The sequence below is a fragment of the Gobio gobio genome (assembly GCF_949357685.1).
Source record: "Gobio gobio genome assembly, chromosome: 21".
Classification (NCBI taxonomy): Eukaryota; Metazoa; Chordata; class Actinopteri; order Cypriniformes; family Gobionidae; genus Gobio; species Gobio gobio.
Genome location: NC_137117.1, coordinates 18,130,893 through 18,147,290, shown reverse-complemented (window position 1 = coordinate 18,147,290; position 16,398 = coordinate 18,130,893). Strand labels below are relative to the sequence as shown.

Genomic DNA, 16,398 nt, shown 5'->3' with positions numbered 1-16,398 from the left:
CAGTGGATAGAGAGTTTCATGGAATGGGTTGCCATGGCCGATCAGCTGCATCCAAGCCTTACATCACCAAGTGCAATACAAAGCATCGGATGCAGTGATGTAAAGCACGCCGCCAATGGACTCTAGAGCAGTGGAGACGTGTTTGTGGAGTGACGAATCACGCTTCTCTGTCTGGCAATCTGATGGACAAGTCTGGGTTTGCCGCTTGCCAGGAGAACGGTACTTGCCTGACTTCATTGTAAGTGTAAAGTTTGGCGGGGGGGGGGGGGGTTTATGGTGTTGGGTTGTTTTTCAGGGGTTTGACATGGAGCCTTGGTTCCCATTGAAGTGAACTCTTAATGCTTCAGCATACCAAGACATTTTGGACAATTCCATGCTCCCAACAATGTGGGAACAGTTTGGGGATGGCCCCTTCCTGTTCCAACATGACTGGTCCAACAAAGAAAGGTCCATAAAGACATGGATGAGTGAGTTTGGTGTGGAGGAACTTGACTGACCTGAACTAGATAGAACACACTTGGGATGAATTAGAGCAGAGACTGAGAGCCAGGCCTTCTTGTCCAACATCAGTGCCTCACCTCACTAATGCGCTTCTAGAAGAATAGTCAGAAATTCCCATAAACACGCTCCTAAACCTGGTGGAAAGCCTTCCCAGAAGAGTTGAAGCTGTAAAGAGTGGCCCAACTCCATATTAAACCCTTCGGATTAAGAGGGGGGATGTGATTAAATTTCATGTGGATGTAAAGGCAGACGTCCCAAAAGTTTAGGCAATATAATGTATGTGTCTATATATATATATATAGGTTTAATCACCAAGGGGTTGTGGGGATGTACATAGGGCTCCCCTCCCTGAGTGTAAAAACAACATTCTGCAAAAATACTGGGAAAAGTGTATCATGTCTCAAGTAAATATTAATATTTTTGCTTAAAATATTGCTTGGTGCTAAATTCACAATCATGGTGTTTATTAATTTAAATCATCAAGGAGAAGAAACAAAGTGAAAGAGAATAAGGAGAAATAGAAGGCGTCCTTGCTGAGGACCTTGACTATTTAAGGCCTGTGTGATCGTAGCCTCCAGCACTGGCTGTTCCTTCAGCAGAAACCGGCCAAACAGAGCCATTTGTCCACAGAACAGAACAGACTGTTTAGTTTCAAATTCCACACATGATGACTCGTGATTCCGGACGATTTGAAAATAAATACAGACCCACAGATGTAACTGCCATCTCAAAGATTTCAGTTACAATGCGAGTATCGGTGCTCAGCTTCTTCTTCCTCCTCCTTTTCTTCAGCCCAAGTGTCGCTGACGATACAGGTGAGTGGAGATGGCTTACAGCAGATGCAAATAACAAATAGACAAAGTTCTGCGTGACTGATCCACCTGCTGTGCGGTATTGACATGAGAGGGTGGCTTATTCACTGAAGGTGACAGTGATAGAGAGGGAAATGCGTCTCCTATCACACATCCCCATTAATTGATTACACCTCTTCCCCACAATGTCACGCGTCTGCCTCTCCCATGATATTCACAGCTGTTCTATATATTCTTCAAAGGATGGTATCAGCTGCCGTCATAACAGCTGCCATAAACACTGTCAAGCGTGATACAGGTACACCTAGGATGGTACAGGCACAACTTATGCATACATTGTGTGTGTGCGTGTGTGTGTGTGTGTGTGTGTGTGTGTGTGTGTGTGTGTGTGTGTGGTTTATGAGGACACAAATGAGTATAATGACATGGGTATTACAGTGTAAACATGGTTTATGCTTTTGTTTCTTGTGCCCTCGTAGACCAAATGGATAATAAAAAAAAAACATACTAAACTGTTTTTTTGGACGTAAAAATGCAGAAAGTTTTGTGTGATGGGTAGGTTTATTGTTAGGGTTAGTGTAAGAGGATAGAATATATACGGTTTGTACAGTATAAAGAACATTACGCCTATGGAAAGTCCCCGTAAACCACATTCAAGAATGTGTGTGTGTGTGTGTGTGTGTGTGTGTGTGTGTGTGTGTGTGTGTGTGTGTGTGTGTGTGTGTGTGTGTGTGTGTGTGTGTGTGTGTGTGTGTGTGTGTGTGTGTGTGTGTGTGTGTGTGTGTGTGTGTGTGTGTGTGTGTGTGTGTGTGTGTTGGAGAGAGAGAGGTGTTATGTGACAAATTATTACTGCACTGCACCTCAAGACCTTAACTTATCCATTGAATAAAAAGTTGATATGAAAATGGAGGGCAAATAAGAAACAAACAAGAATTTTTTTTGACTATAGAAATGTCCATGCCTTACTCAGTATACTCATTATCTTATTCTGTCTCATATATGATTAGATAGATAGATAGATAGATAGATAGATAGATAGATAGATAGATAGATAGATAGATAGATAGATAGATAGATAGATAGATAGATAGATAGATAGATAGATAGATAGATAGATAGATAGATAGATAGATAGATAGATAGATAGATAGATAGATAGATAGATAGATAGATAGATAGATAGATAGATAGATAGATAGATAGATAGATAGATAGATAGATAGATAGATAGATAGATAGATAGATAGATAGATAGATAGATAGATAGATAGATAGATAGATAGATAGATAGATAGATAGATAGATAGATAGATAGATAGATAGATAGATAGATAGATAGATAGATAGATAGATAGATAGATAGATAGATAGATAGATAGATAGATAGATAGATAGATAGATAGATAGATAGATAGATAGATAGATAGATAGATAGATAGATAGATAGATAGATAGATAGATAGATAGATAGATAGATAGATAGATAGATAGATAGATAGATAGATAGATAGATAGATAGATAGATAGATAGATAGATAGATAGATAGATAGATAGATAGATAGATAGATAGATAGATAGATAGATAGATAGATAGATAGATAGATAGATAGATAGATAGATAGATAGATAGATAGATAGATAGATAGATAGATAGATAGATAGATAGATAGATAGATAGATAGATAGATAGATAGATAGATAGATAGATAGATAGATAGATAGATAGATAGATAGATAGATAGATAGATAGATAGATAGATAGATAGATAGATAGATAGATAGATAGATAGATAGATAGATAGATAGATAGATAGATAGATAGATAGATAGATAGATAGATAGATAGATAGATAGATAGATAGATAGATAGATAGATAGATAGATAGATAGATAGATAGATAGATAGATAGATAGATAGATAGATAGATAGATAGATAGATAGATAGATAGATAGATAGATAGATAGATAGATAGATAGATAGATAGATAGATAGATAGATAGATAGATAGATAGATAGATAGATAGATAGATAGATAGATAGATAGATAGATAGATAGATAGATAGATAGATATAGATAGATAGATAGATAGATAGATAGATAGATAGAGATAGATAGAGAGATAGAGATAGAGAGATAGAGAGATAGAGATAGAGAGATAGAGATAGAGATAGAGAGATAGATAGAGAGAGAGAGTGTACACTATCATTCATAAGTTTGGAGGAGGTTAGATCTTTTTTGGTTTTGAAAGAAATGATTACTTATTAAGAATTACTTTTATTTATAAAAGTAAATATACTCATTATCTTATTCTGTCTCATATATGATAGATAGATAGATAGATAGATAGATAGATAGATAGATAGATAGATAGATAGATAGATAGATAGATAGATAGATAGATAGATAGATAGATAGATAGATAGATAGATAGATAGATAGATAGATAGATAGATAGATAGATAGATAGATAGATAGATAGATAGATAGATAGATAGATAGATAGATAGATAGATAGATAGATAGATAGATAGATAGAGAGAGAGTGTACACTATCATTCATAAGTTTGGAGGAGGTTAGATCTTTTTTGGTTTTGAAAGAAATGATTACTTATTAAGAATTACTTTTATTTAGCGAAAAAAAACCTTTTATACTCCCCTAGGGCCGGGCTTCGGGACAATTTTCCCTTCATACCTCAAATGCGGGCCGGGCTTCGGGCCTTTGTAGGCTTCTCCTTCATTTTATATTTTAGACATTCAATAATTAAAAGAAACAATGAGATGTGCTGCGCTGGTGGAAACAACATGAGACCATGATATTGCGAGTCCGCAACTGTCAAGACTGACTCGCACAGTGTTTAGAGGACAGTGCTATGCAACTCGCATCGCCGCAAATGAGTAAAGCAAGCCAACACGCAAACGGCCGCAAGTGAAACTGAAAATAAGCTAAGTCTTAGATGCTCAAAAACACAACAATCTTCATTAAAACTAATGAGACTAAAGGCTCTTTACCAGTGTTTAGGTCGCTCGTTCTCATAATGCGGTCTTTGATGTTGAAATGAGCTGATGAATAAAATGCTCATATTGGTTGCTTTCGTTGACATGAACTCTGTTAAATGTGCATATAGCACAGGAATTGAAGATCGGATTTATATTAATTTCGAGTAGAGATGTAAGGCAAGACAACCAGCGTGTTTTGTTTTATTTTTATTTGTTTAGATTGTGTAGCCCGTTTCGTTTGCGCGCACCGTTGTGATCTACCTGCCTCATCTTGTCAAAAGTTTAAACGATGCTTTAAGTGTTTTATATGGATTTTATAAGCGAGACAAGTTAAGTGTTGATTTGAGAGGCTAAAGCGTTGGGTTAACTCACTGTCGGCCGCTGACCGCTTGGTCATCACTTTAAAGAACAAAAACTTTAATTTAACAACCAAAAAAATGCTTCAAACATTTTTCTAAATTAACTTAATAAAGAAACAAAACGAAATATAACTACTTTGACATTAAAAACAAAACTGAACTATTTTAATGGCTGCAACTAATGTGTAAAAAGAAACACGGGCTCCAGTTGGACTCGGGCTAATAATTTTGATGAGCTGTCGGACACGGGCCGGGCTAGGGCCTCAGCGTCTCGGGCCAGGGCCGGGCTAGGGCCTAGTTTTGAGGCCCGTGCAGGGCTCTAGCGAGAATGCTTTAACTGAAAGTGACAGTAAAGCATTTGCGAGAATGCTAAAAGCATTGAGATATACTTTTTCCTCCCATCATATATTTTTAACATAACCATGTGCCTGAATCCTGAACTAAAGTATCACGGTTCCCACAAAAATATTAAGCAGCACGACTGTTTTTAACAATGATCATCATAAGAAATGTTTCTTGAGCAGCAAATCAGAATATTAGAATGATTTCTGAAGGATCATGTGACACTGAAGACTGGAGTAATGATGCTGAAAATTCAGCTTTGCCATCAGAGGAATTACATTTTAAAATACATTAAAAAAGTTAAAACTGTAAATAATATTTCACAATATTACTATTTTACTGAATATTTGATCAAATAAATGCAGCCCTGGTGAGAATAAGAGACTTCTTTAAAAAAAAAAATTTAAATAATATCTACTGAGCGACCCCAAAGTTCTGAAAACATCTGACACTTCAAAAAGACAACCAATTCAGATTCATATCCAAGTGTACATTAGAATATAACCGTGCACATTTACATATCAAAAACTTTTTGAGGAGTGACTTGAGGCGTGGTTACTCATTTTCACACACAAAACGATTAGTCAATCAAAAAAAGAGATAATTTACATATAGAATGGTCATGTCAAACTAAATTACAACGTTTTAGTGCAAATAACCTTGACTAACATTATAAGTGAGGGGGAAACAACATATTGAAATGTGTCTGATTTTTCCACTTCTGCCACAGTGGCAGAGGACATTGGACCTCACCAGCTGGAGCGTCTGGTGGAGCTACTGACCGATCGTGAGTGTGAGGAGCTCATCTCTGACATGTCTCAACCTGAAGAGAACATCTTCCAACACTTGGACCGACTATCTGCTGAAAGGAACCAGTTACTGCAGCCAAGAAGCCGCAGAAACACAGGTAAGCATGATAGACACAAGCGTGGCTGCTTTAAATAGTTTCAATCAGCGCTAATAAATTGATACTTATTTGTTTTATGCTAATGAATCCCAGCAGTGCGATGTGTGACATGACACATCCTGCAGTAAATGAAGAGGTCATAAGCAGCCAAATGTATTTGTTTATCGCCACTGCACACATCAGTCTGCCGTTGAGAGGTCCACTCGAGAGACATCTCAACCAGACAAATTGTTGAAATAATCCCTTTTCATCAGAAATGAAATCTATCGAGGTAGTGGGACATGAATGAATTGTTTAATTGCCTGAACAACTGAAGAGCTGTTGCTTCTATTGCTGCCTGTCTGGAGCATGTTTGATATTGTGCATGTGTATGTGATTGTCAGACCAGAAGCCCCCCTGTCGCTCAGCGCTGAAGGATTGGCTGCAGATTCACGGCAAGCAGATATACTACGACAGGCTGTCTCGTGCACTGCAACAGATCGGCAGGACTGACATTGCCATAGGTCAGCGGCACACAACAACACTAGCCTGGTTTCCATCACAGATTTGCGCAAAACTTTTGCGTTATTTTCTAAATGTTGATCAAAATCTATTGCGAAATGATGCCGTTTCCATTAACCGATGTTATGCGACTAAAACATAATTTTTTCTTATCTCGCAATAAGTCATTCCAAAACTCATGGTGACGGATGTTAGTAGGTTTACGTATATCGCAGTCACCGCACTAGCCATTATTTTTAATCGAAGGAGACGTTGGTGTGTTATCCAAGCATTAATGGCAAGTAAAGCCCTTGTACTTGGGAGCGGCCACATATGACGTGTTTCATATGACGAAGTTATAGTACACGATTTCACAGAGGAACTGTTGATTCAGAATCATCATGTTACTTTTATGTACGCCAGGTGACCTGTAAATACGAAAAAACTGTTTCCAATGCAGTTTTGTGAAATATAAATTTTTCGAAATGAAAAACCACCTCAGGAGAGCGTAAAAATGTTTTTGCAATATATTTTTGGCTAAATGTACGTGTTTCCTTTAGGAGTATTTTCAATTTGCGCAATTTGAAGGGTAATGGAAATGCGGCTAGTGACACACATACATGCACTGCACCACCACACTCAGTAAACAGTCAAACTAACATACAATAATGTGTACGCTATTGAGTAAAGATGCACAATATATTGTTACTATAAAGGTTATTGGCTGATATTAGAGATTCTTTAATTTATCAGTATTTTTTTTTTAATTGATCAGATTTACATTACATAAAATGCAAAATTGTATTAATTATTAATGTTCAACTGAAGATTATATATCTATTAAATATGAATTATTATGTGTATATATAAATATATAAATAATATTTAATAGTGTCTGATTGACGACTGTTTTGTCAAACTGATTTGTCATTAAAAATGATCTTTATGAGAATTACTGTTACTTCAAATCATCCAGAATTAAGATCAAATAATAAAACAATCAAAAAAAAAAAAATTCAGATGATACTTCAAATTTCAAAGGAACTTCACATATAAGTCGGAAAGTCAAAAATGTCTGAGGATTATCCCTCAACAAACTAAAAAGGTATAGAAGAAAGTATTTTAACTAAGGCTGCCCCATCTAAACATTTTTCTTCTCGACTAGTAGTCGTTCTTTTAAACCATTAGTCGACTAGTCAGACGTTTATGATATTTATTTTAATTACTTAAATATAGCCCATACTGGGTGAGTGGCATCAGAAAAAGGTTTTAGTTTCAGGGCTGAGAAAAAATATATTATATGTAACATTGCTAACATTGTTCTACAATACAGAGAAATACTAAACCAATAATAAGCCTTTAAAATATTAATGAAGCACTCAAGTGCACGCATAAAGCTTGTTGCAGATGCTGACTGACTCGTCATCTCAACAGTTTTGTGATGTGCCTATAGACTGAAATGCATGTCAAGTTAAACATGTCATGCAGTTAGCGCGGTACTAATTTAGCATCCACACTCTGCAAGAACACTTGGATATGCACCTAATAATAGCGCACATTTAGCGTTAAGGTTAGAGCAAACGGCCAAGTAAACTTAGGCTACTACTAACATGTTTTAAATGATAAGCCATGATTGAGGTTGATTAATGATATGTGAATATTTGCATTACCACATGAACCTTTGCTTGTGTTGTTTTTTTCTACGACGATTAATACAAATTTGGTCGACTAAGCCTCATCTTGTCGACTAATGTGTGATCAACTACAGAGGGCAGCCCTAATTTTTAACATAGTAAAACTACATCCCCTTAAAGGACCCCTACAAAACCACAGCTAAAATGATATTCACTTGCCAGAAACTTTATAAAAGAGTTTTTCCATTTCGTTTTGTTTTAGCACACCACTGATGCAAAAAGCACCGAGCTAATTCAGTAATTCATCTTGCACACCAAAAGATGAAACTCAGCAGAATGCAGAATGCATAATGTTATTTTTATACATTTCTGACGGAACGCACTTTGCACCCTGTCACTCCTCTGGCAGTGATTGTGGTCCGGCGAACAGGCGACTCCACAGCCGAATGGCATCAGATATGAGAAGGTGCAAACGATATGACAGCAGGCTCGCTGGAGCTGACATCAGATTCACTACACGCCATCTGTTCCTTTCATCATCTCCGTTAAAGGGAGAAAGGGATAAACAGAGAAGAAGAGGGGGGAAAAATGACAGGCTCGACAGCCCAAGAACATCCTTCAGTCAAAGCGGTGCGTTGCAGAAAATAAAAATGATTCCTCTGCAAACACAGAAACTCATGCGTATGGGAAATGCACAATGCGGCAATTACAAGAGCTTTAATTGCCGGCCTGTAAATGAGCTATGATGAGCAGTAGCCACTCAGCGACAGCACCTTAGATAAATAGCATACTTATGTTCCGGCATGTGTATCGTCTTCAGTTGTTCTTGCTTCATTATACGTGCTACATTTATTGGGCCCTGCACACTTAGTTAATCTCATTTCAAGGCGTTCATGAAGGCTATTACTCTCTTTTTGATTTCTTAATGTGCAGCAAGAATTGTTTGTGTCTTGTACGAATATGAAATGAATGTCACAAATAAACATCTGCAAGAGCTGCCTCCAGCATAATTGTCATCAAGTAATGAAGTTAATTCATGTTAAAACCCTATGAGGAAAGACAACTGGACTAGATGTAATGCATGTGCTTTTTATCTAACAGAGGTGGGTAAGAACATCAACCAGGACAAAACGCTTGCTATGCAGAGATATGTGGAAGGCTACCATGAACTTGTTAGCAAAATGGCCACCCATCTGGAGAAGCATCAACCAGAAGATCATGATGATCATGGGAACCATGAGGAGGTGCTGCAGTACTCTGCAAAACAGGGTGAGATGCCTCGGCAGTAGGGTAGGGTACCATTCACATTTTAACCGATACCCAAAATTCGGTACCGGTACCTTTTTTCGTTACTTTAGGGATTTACATCAATAACTATAAATAACCTGCAAGTCATTTATAGAAGTGTTATTGACATTATGCCAGAACTGCCCTGGTCTCTGTCTGCCATTGTCTGTGATGTTTGTATACTGTAATATTTACTAGATAGTAGGCAACTAGGTACTTAAATTGAATTAATAAAAACAACCATATATTTTTTTTCACAAACACCATTAACTTAAAAGGATAGTTCACCCAAAAATGAAAATTAGCCCATGAGTTACTCACCCTTAAGTCATCCTAGGTGTATATGACATTCTTCTTTCAGACGAATAAAATCGGAGTTATATCACAAAAGTCCAGGCTAATCCAAGCATTAGAATTGCAGTAAAAGTTGCTCTGTTTTTGAAGTCCATAAAAAGTGCATCTGTCCGTCAAATAACGTGCTCCACGCAGCTCCGGGGTGTTAATAAAGGCCTTCTGAAGCGAATCGATGCGTTGGTGTAAGAAAAATATCCATATTTAAAACTTCATAAAGTAAACTTTCGGCCGACCGCCTTCCCTGTTCAATTTATGGAAAAAGTGTTGAAAGTTCCCCTGCCGATCGAAAGACTAACACGACCAGGTCCGCTCGTCATGACGTCACGTACGCATCTTGAGTTTCACTTTCAACATTCAACACTTTTCCACGGAAGGCGGTCGGCCGAAAGTTTACTTGATAAAGTTTTAAACATGGATATTTTTCTTACACAAACGCATCGATTCACTTCAGAAGGCCTTTAACACCCCGGAGCCGCGTGGAGCACGTTATTTGACGGACAGATGCACTTTTTATGGACTTCAAAAACAGAGCAACTATTATGCCAATTCTAATGCTTGGATTAGCCTGGACTTTTGTAATATAACTCAGATTTATTCGTCTGAAAGAAGAATGTCATTCACCTAGGATGACTTGAGGGTGAGTAAATCATGGGCTAATTTTCATTTTTGGGTGAACTATTCCTTTAAGTGAATGAAAGGCAATAACTCACCCAAATAACTTTATTCGATTATTTCAATATACATTGACACAGATTACTTTATTTGAATGTGTCCTTGATACACGACACTGAGAAACGCATAAAAAAGCATAAAAGAAAATGCATAGTGACATCATTGCATGATGAGGTCAGGAACCTATGAATCAGCTTTTTGAACCGGTTCATTGAGCCGAACTGTCCGAAAAGAACCGGTTCGCGGAAAAGAATCGGACTTTGCATCACTATCGGATATGGACAAAAATCGGATTTGGACTGACACTCGTAGCGTTAGTAGACGTAGCGTTATAATGTTAGTCTAGAACAGAGGTGACCAATCCTGCTCCTGTAGGCCCACTGTCAATTATATAATTGGAGTTTAGCCCCAACCCCAATTAAACACACCTGAACCAGCTAATCAAGGTCTTCCAGACACTTCCAGGCAGGTGTTTTGAAGCCAGTATGAGCTAAACTCTGCAGGACAGTGGCCCTCCAGCAGCAGGTTTGGACATCCCTGGTCGAAAAGGAGCCAAGTTTCTGAGCACTGATTAGGCGTTGTTGATGAATAAACGTAACAAGCTAGTTTGGCTGCTTAGCATCAGTTTCTGCTTAACTTGCCCCACCATTATTATTTTTTTAAATAACTATATGTTCATTTGTTGTTTTAACTGAAAGCAACTTGCACTGACATATCTTAAAATGTGTCACTGCCATTGTTTTGTCTCAAGATGCACACCAGGAATGTTTTTTAAGGCTAAAGCAACTTATTAAAGCTACTTAAATGTCCTAATGGAACTAAGGCCTAATCCTGGTTTAATCTAAGCCCTTTCTGTGAAACCAAGCCTTGGTGATTTGTAATGTTTTTGAAAGAAGTTCTTCTTAGAAAGGCTACAGTTTTTTTTTTATTACAAATACAGTTTGAAAACAGTAATCTTATGAAATATTATTACAATTTAAAAACACATTTTTCTATTTTAATATATTATAAAATGTAATTTATTCCTGTGATGTCAAAGCTGAATTTTCAGCATCATTACTGATAATTACATTATTAGAATTTATTTAAAAGTCTTTACTGTCCATTTTGATCAGAATGTGTCAATGAGTCCTTGCTGAATAAAAGTATTAATATCTTTTTTTTAAAACGTACTGACCCCAAACTTTTGAATGGTAGAGTATATAAAATGTGTATATATAAAAATGTGTTAATTCTGTCTTTTTAGCCACAGAAAATGTAACATTTGATGATAAATTGTAATCTATTCCTCTCGATTTTATTAAATATTTTAAAATATTTAATTTTAATAATTCAATTTAAATCTACTTCTATTTTTCATTACAGTAAGTGTTATTTGCCACAAGGAAAGGTTTTTAATTTGCAATAACAACTAACATGTTTGCCGGAAACCAATAACATACTACGATTTGTTTAACATTTTTCAACCCTCGCTAAACTGATATTCCAAAACCTTCGCAAATCATTTTCACAGTTCCGACAACTAGATCACTTGACCTCAGTGAAATATTAACATCTGCAGAATTTCCATCAACAATGTTCAATACATCACCAAAAAATAAAATGTTTAAGTCTGCAAGGCACATGTACAGTATGATCAATGAACGCAAACATCGGCCCGACTGAGCAACTGGACACTGGCCCTGGGCCATACGTGAAAGTTATAAAAATCGCAATGCTGTTTACAATGAACAATATTTTAAAATATCAAGGAAAATTTGATTCCTCATAATATACCCCCCAAATTAAATTACTTTTTAATACATTATGTAAACACAATATAATTATCAACTATCCAATCTGTCAGCTCAAGAACAATTATCAAATATGGTTGTATGTAAGCAACTGTATCTTATCTGAAAAGCAATGACTCATGCTAACAACTCTTGTCACTGATTGCTTTACAGGCAGAGGGTTCACCTGGAAAGACGTTGACTTGGTGGTGAAAAGGCAACCAGTGCCACCTTATCAGCCCCATCTGCTAAACAGAGCATGGCCTCTACTTTACGGCCTCCTGCTTGGATTTGCCAGCTCACTGCTCATGAGCGTTGCCATCTTGCTTATTAGCATATATGTATCCCGTGGCAACAGAACCAAATCCAGGTCTAGGCATCAACCCTGTCACTGTCCCCTCCTCAGTGTTGTGACATCATCAGAGCTACGTCACCCAGAGGACACACGCAAACCGAGTAATGGATGTGCAGGACAATAATGAAGCCATGTTCATCAGTATGAAATTCATCATTAAAATGTGCCTTTGATGGCTGATTATGAATGACCCATGCTACTTGTCTCAAAGTGCCTTCTTATCGGCCGTTATCTCATCTAGTGTGCTATTTAAACTACAGTTAGACAGCCGCACATGCCGACACCTTCAGCGCAGACAGTTCCCACTGCCTCTCATAAAGACATTTCTGCAATAAAGCACCTGACAGAACATAATGACAGCAATCTGTTACCTCCATCGAGACCGCTGCCATTGTCCTGTCAGTGATTTGATGGTGTGTAGGGGAGGCTGCGCTGGAATGCAGCCTGGCTGCTGTTGCCTTGACAATCTTAGCACTTCCTGTTTCCAGTCCGCGACAGTGGCGGTGCGCTCGTCTGGCATTGAGGAAAAACTAATTATCCAGCCTGGCTCCTTCTCCCCTGAGCTTGCACATACCCCCTGAAGCAATCCACAAGGCTAATAACAATGACAATGCCTGCAGACAATGCAGTCTGTACGTCAACCTCAGAGAGACAGGATAGACTGGGCGAGTATGGCAAGGAAAACACATGGGGGAGAGCGCTGAATGGTTTGGAATGAAGTACAGAAGGAACTAATTCACCAAGATGAGCAATGCAGCAGGAAATGAGCTCACTCGCAAGCAAAGTATCTCTCGCACACACTGGGAGCCTCGTTTTTATCATTTAAGTGCTTCTCTTCTCCTAAAAAAAACATGCCCCTTCCTCGTCCTCATCCTTTTTCCTTCCTTTTATTTCTTCTATAATTGAACTAATTACTTCATTATATAAATCCAGACTAATGTGCTCCTGGAACCACACATCATGGATTAATAGTGGTACTAAGCAGCAATTATAGGCAATTAGTTCATAAATCAACATCTAAACAAATTATAGCGCCGGGGAGGGGAGGTGTTGTATATTCAAAACACCGGCAGGCCAAAAGGCCACGTACTGAAACTTTAAGGCCATGTTTACACCTGGTATTAAGATGCGTTTTGATCGGATCACAAGCAGACGAGGGAGACACATTCTCGTTTACACCTGGTGTTTTAATCCGTCTCTTTTATCCACTTTCAAACACTTCTGTCCTGATTTCTTCGAGAGGAGGGTCTATGGGCGGGAAAATGTATGGCTTTTTCAGACCTCTCGATCGAATGGACAAAATAAGCTCATGCAATTTACATATGAACGAGCACAGAGACGACGGAAAAGCGCAGAGAGCATCAGCTTTCATTTCTGCTCTGGGAGCCGCAAGACCAGCCGAACACTGCGAGTGTGTGTTAGAAAACAAGAATGTGAGAGAACATTGTGCTTGGTACGCATTTCATTTTCAAACCAACCTTGGGTCTTCAGTCGACAAAGTTTAAATCCCGTCTGACTAGTGCACTTCTCAATGCTCACGCAGTAGGCGGAGAGTGGGCGGTCTACTGTGGTTGTTCGAACACATTCAATCACAGGAGCGTTTACACTACGAAAGCAATCCAGTCTAATGTGTTTTTGGCTACCTCTGGAAGTGGTCAGATGTGGACAAGCTCAAAATGTTTTAGACCCCATTTACACCTGTATTTAGCGTCGTCTACTTGTGATCTGATCGACCAAAACACATCTTTATACCAGGTGTAAACAGGGCCAAAGACTTCCATCAGCGAGACCTCGTGGATTTGTAGATTCTGAACCACCACGCAATCATCAATAATCAGATCATTGTTATTAAAGACTCCCTGCAAATTAGGGCTGCGCAATATATCGAAATTATCGAAATATGCATATCGCAAGGGTACGCAATATCTGAGTGATTTTAATAGGCTACTTCAACATTGTGAAAAGTGTACGTTTTAGGTTGACGCATATAGCAGAGAATAGACTGGGCACACGACTGTTACTTATGTGACTTGCTTGACATCAAATAGAGTTATTAAACGCAATAACTTGCAAAAAACAACTCCTTGCAGTCTCGTGCTGTCTGACACACACACCGAAACGTGCGCACAAGCCGTTCTTTTTTTCATGTCTTGTTACACACACAGTTATGTCAAAATGGTTGTCTTGATGAGTATTCATGTAAACACAGTCGGTTATGCTTTAAGTGAAAGATATCGGTTGGGGAAAGAAATAGATTTTACTCACTTAAAGCAATATCGTATCGCATCTCGAATATCGCATTATTTAACAAGGATATCGTATATCGCATTTTTCTTCTATATCGCACAGCCCTACTGCAAATATTTGACTTTTTCTTTCAAGCTTTTGTTTGTTAAAATTATTTGACACTTTATTTTGCTTTATGGAACAAAAAAGGGGTTATTTAACAGAATAACCAAGTTAATTATTACCATACAGCAAAAATAACTGGGGCTGTCAAGACACCTTTTCATTATCGCTGCATAGAATTCCAACAAAAAACGTATGCAGAATTTTCAGGTCCAATTTTATTATGATTTTCTTTTCTCTACAGAACACAAAGGAAGAACGCTGGGGTCCAAACTAAATTGGACCCTATTGACTTTCATTGTGCAGACAAAAAAAAACCTCAAATCTCTTTATGCCCTTTTGACTGGTTCTTTCTTGTATTGTGAATGAGCCAGATCTAAACATGCACAACCCTTAAGAATTGTAGTGCAACCCAAATTTCTAGCAGCCCAAATTGATAGTTCTTATTTAAACAGTCATTAAATGACCGCTAATATGAAGCATAAGCCATTTGGAAATAGTTACAGGATCTGAACAGGGACCATCATCATATCACTGCAACGTTAAAATCTTGCAGCATTTAAAATGCAGGGTCATGTAAAAACAAAACTGTGGCTCAATATTGGTTGTACAACAATGGACCAATCAGATGAAGCTGGGGTGGGATAAACACATCTCTTACAGCAGTGTGTATGGGAGTTAATGTGCTTATAAACGTCCATTATGTTCCGTCCAGTGTTTGTGATGCAAGAACACAGTCTGTGCGAACAAAGAATGTTGTGTGAGACATAATGCACATCTTACATTACATCTGACATGTCTGTCTTCCTGTTCCTCTCTGATCAGTAGTGATTTTCTGATGGTTTTGAAATGCCATGACACAGCCAGCAGCCGAGAGAACTCATCTTTACAGCACAATGAAGACAATGGCTTGGTGCAGATGGGCTCTGTCAGAAAAAAACACATAACAACATGAGTATATTGCCACTCTCTCTGACACATACTATTTTTGTTTGTCCCTCAGTCACACATATAAATGTCAAAAAATGAATTCCGTCTCTCTCACACACGCATGAAAACAGATGGAGACACACATGGCATAACAGACTCATCCATGCATTCTCACAAAGTCTATGTAGGCATTTTTGCATTGTGTGACATGCTAATGGAAATATTTTAAAAAGTGTGCTTGTATGCAACAACTTTCATCCGATTAAGCATCATATTTGGCACATTTTAAATTATGTGTTTTGAAGACAGAAAAGACATATTTCAAGTTTGTCAGGTTCACAGCGGAACAACATTGAACAGACTGTACTTCTGTCTGTCACGTCACATAAAAAAATATGGCATCTGCACTGACTTGAATGCGTTTTAACAGCATGCTCTTTCCATTAGCAAACCTAATGTCAAATACTGTACGATGTCTACAATAAAGTTCTAACAGGTGGACATCAAATCAATGATCTTCTCGAGAATGAATGATTGACATACTCTAAATTCAGCCAATGGTTTTTCAACCGGGGGCTGAATAGACAGGTATACTGTACAGACAAATGTAAGAAGACATTCTAAATGTTGTTCTTTTTTTATG

The 16,398-nt window shown here is 37.9% G+C and overlaps 1 protein-coding gene across 1 annotated transcript; it reads left to right on the top strand.

Annotated features, from left to right (window-relative positions):
- Positions 1 to 1,246: 1,246 nt before the first annotated feature.
- Positions 1,247 to 12,600, top strand: tmdd1 (transmembrane and death domain 1; the record flags this gene model as incomplete). The annotated part of the gene is made up of 5 exons (XM_079802027.1): positions 1,247 to 1,316; positions 5,746 to 5,922; positions 6,306 to 6,425; positions 9,138 to 9,305; positions 12,296 to 12,600. The coding sequence occupies 5 exons, from the start codon at positions 1,247 to 1,249 to the stop codon at positions 12,598 to 12,600; spliced, it is 840 nt and encodes a 279-aa protein (XP_079658153.1).
- Between the last annotated feature and the right edge of the window lie 3,798 nt (positions 12,601 to 16,398).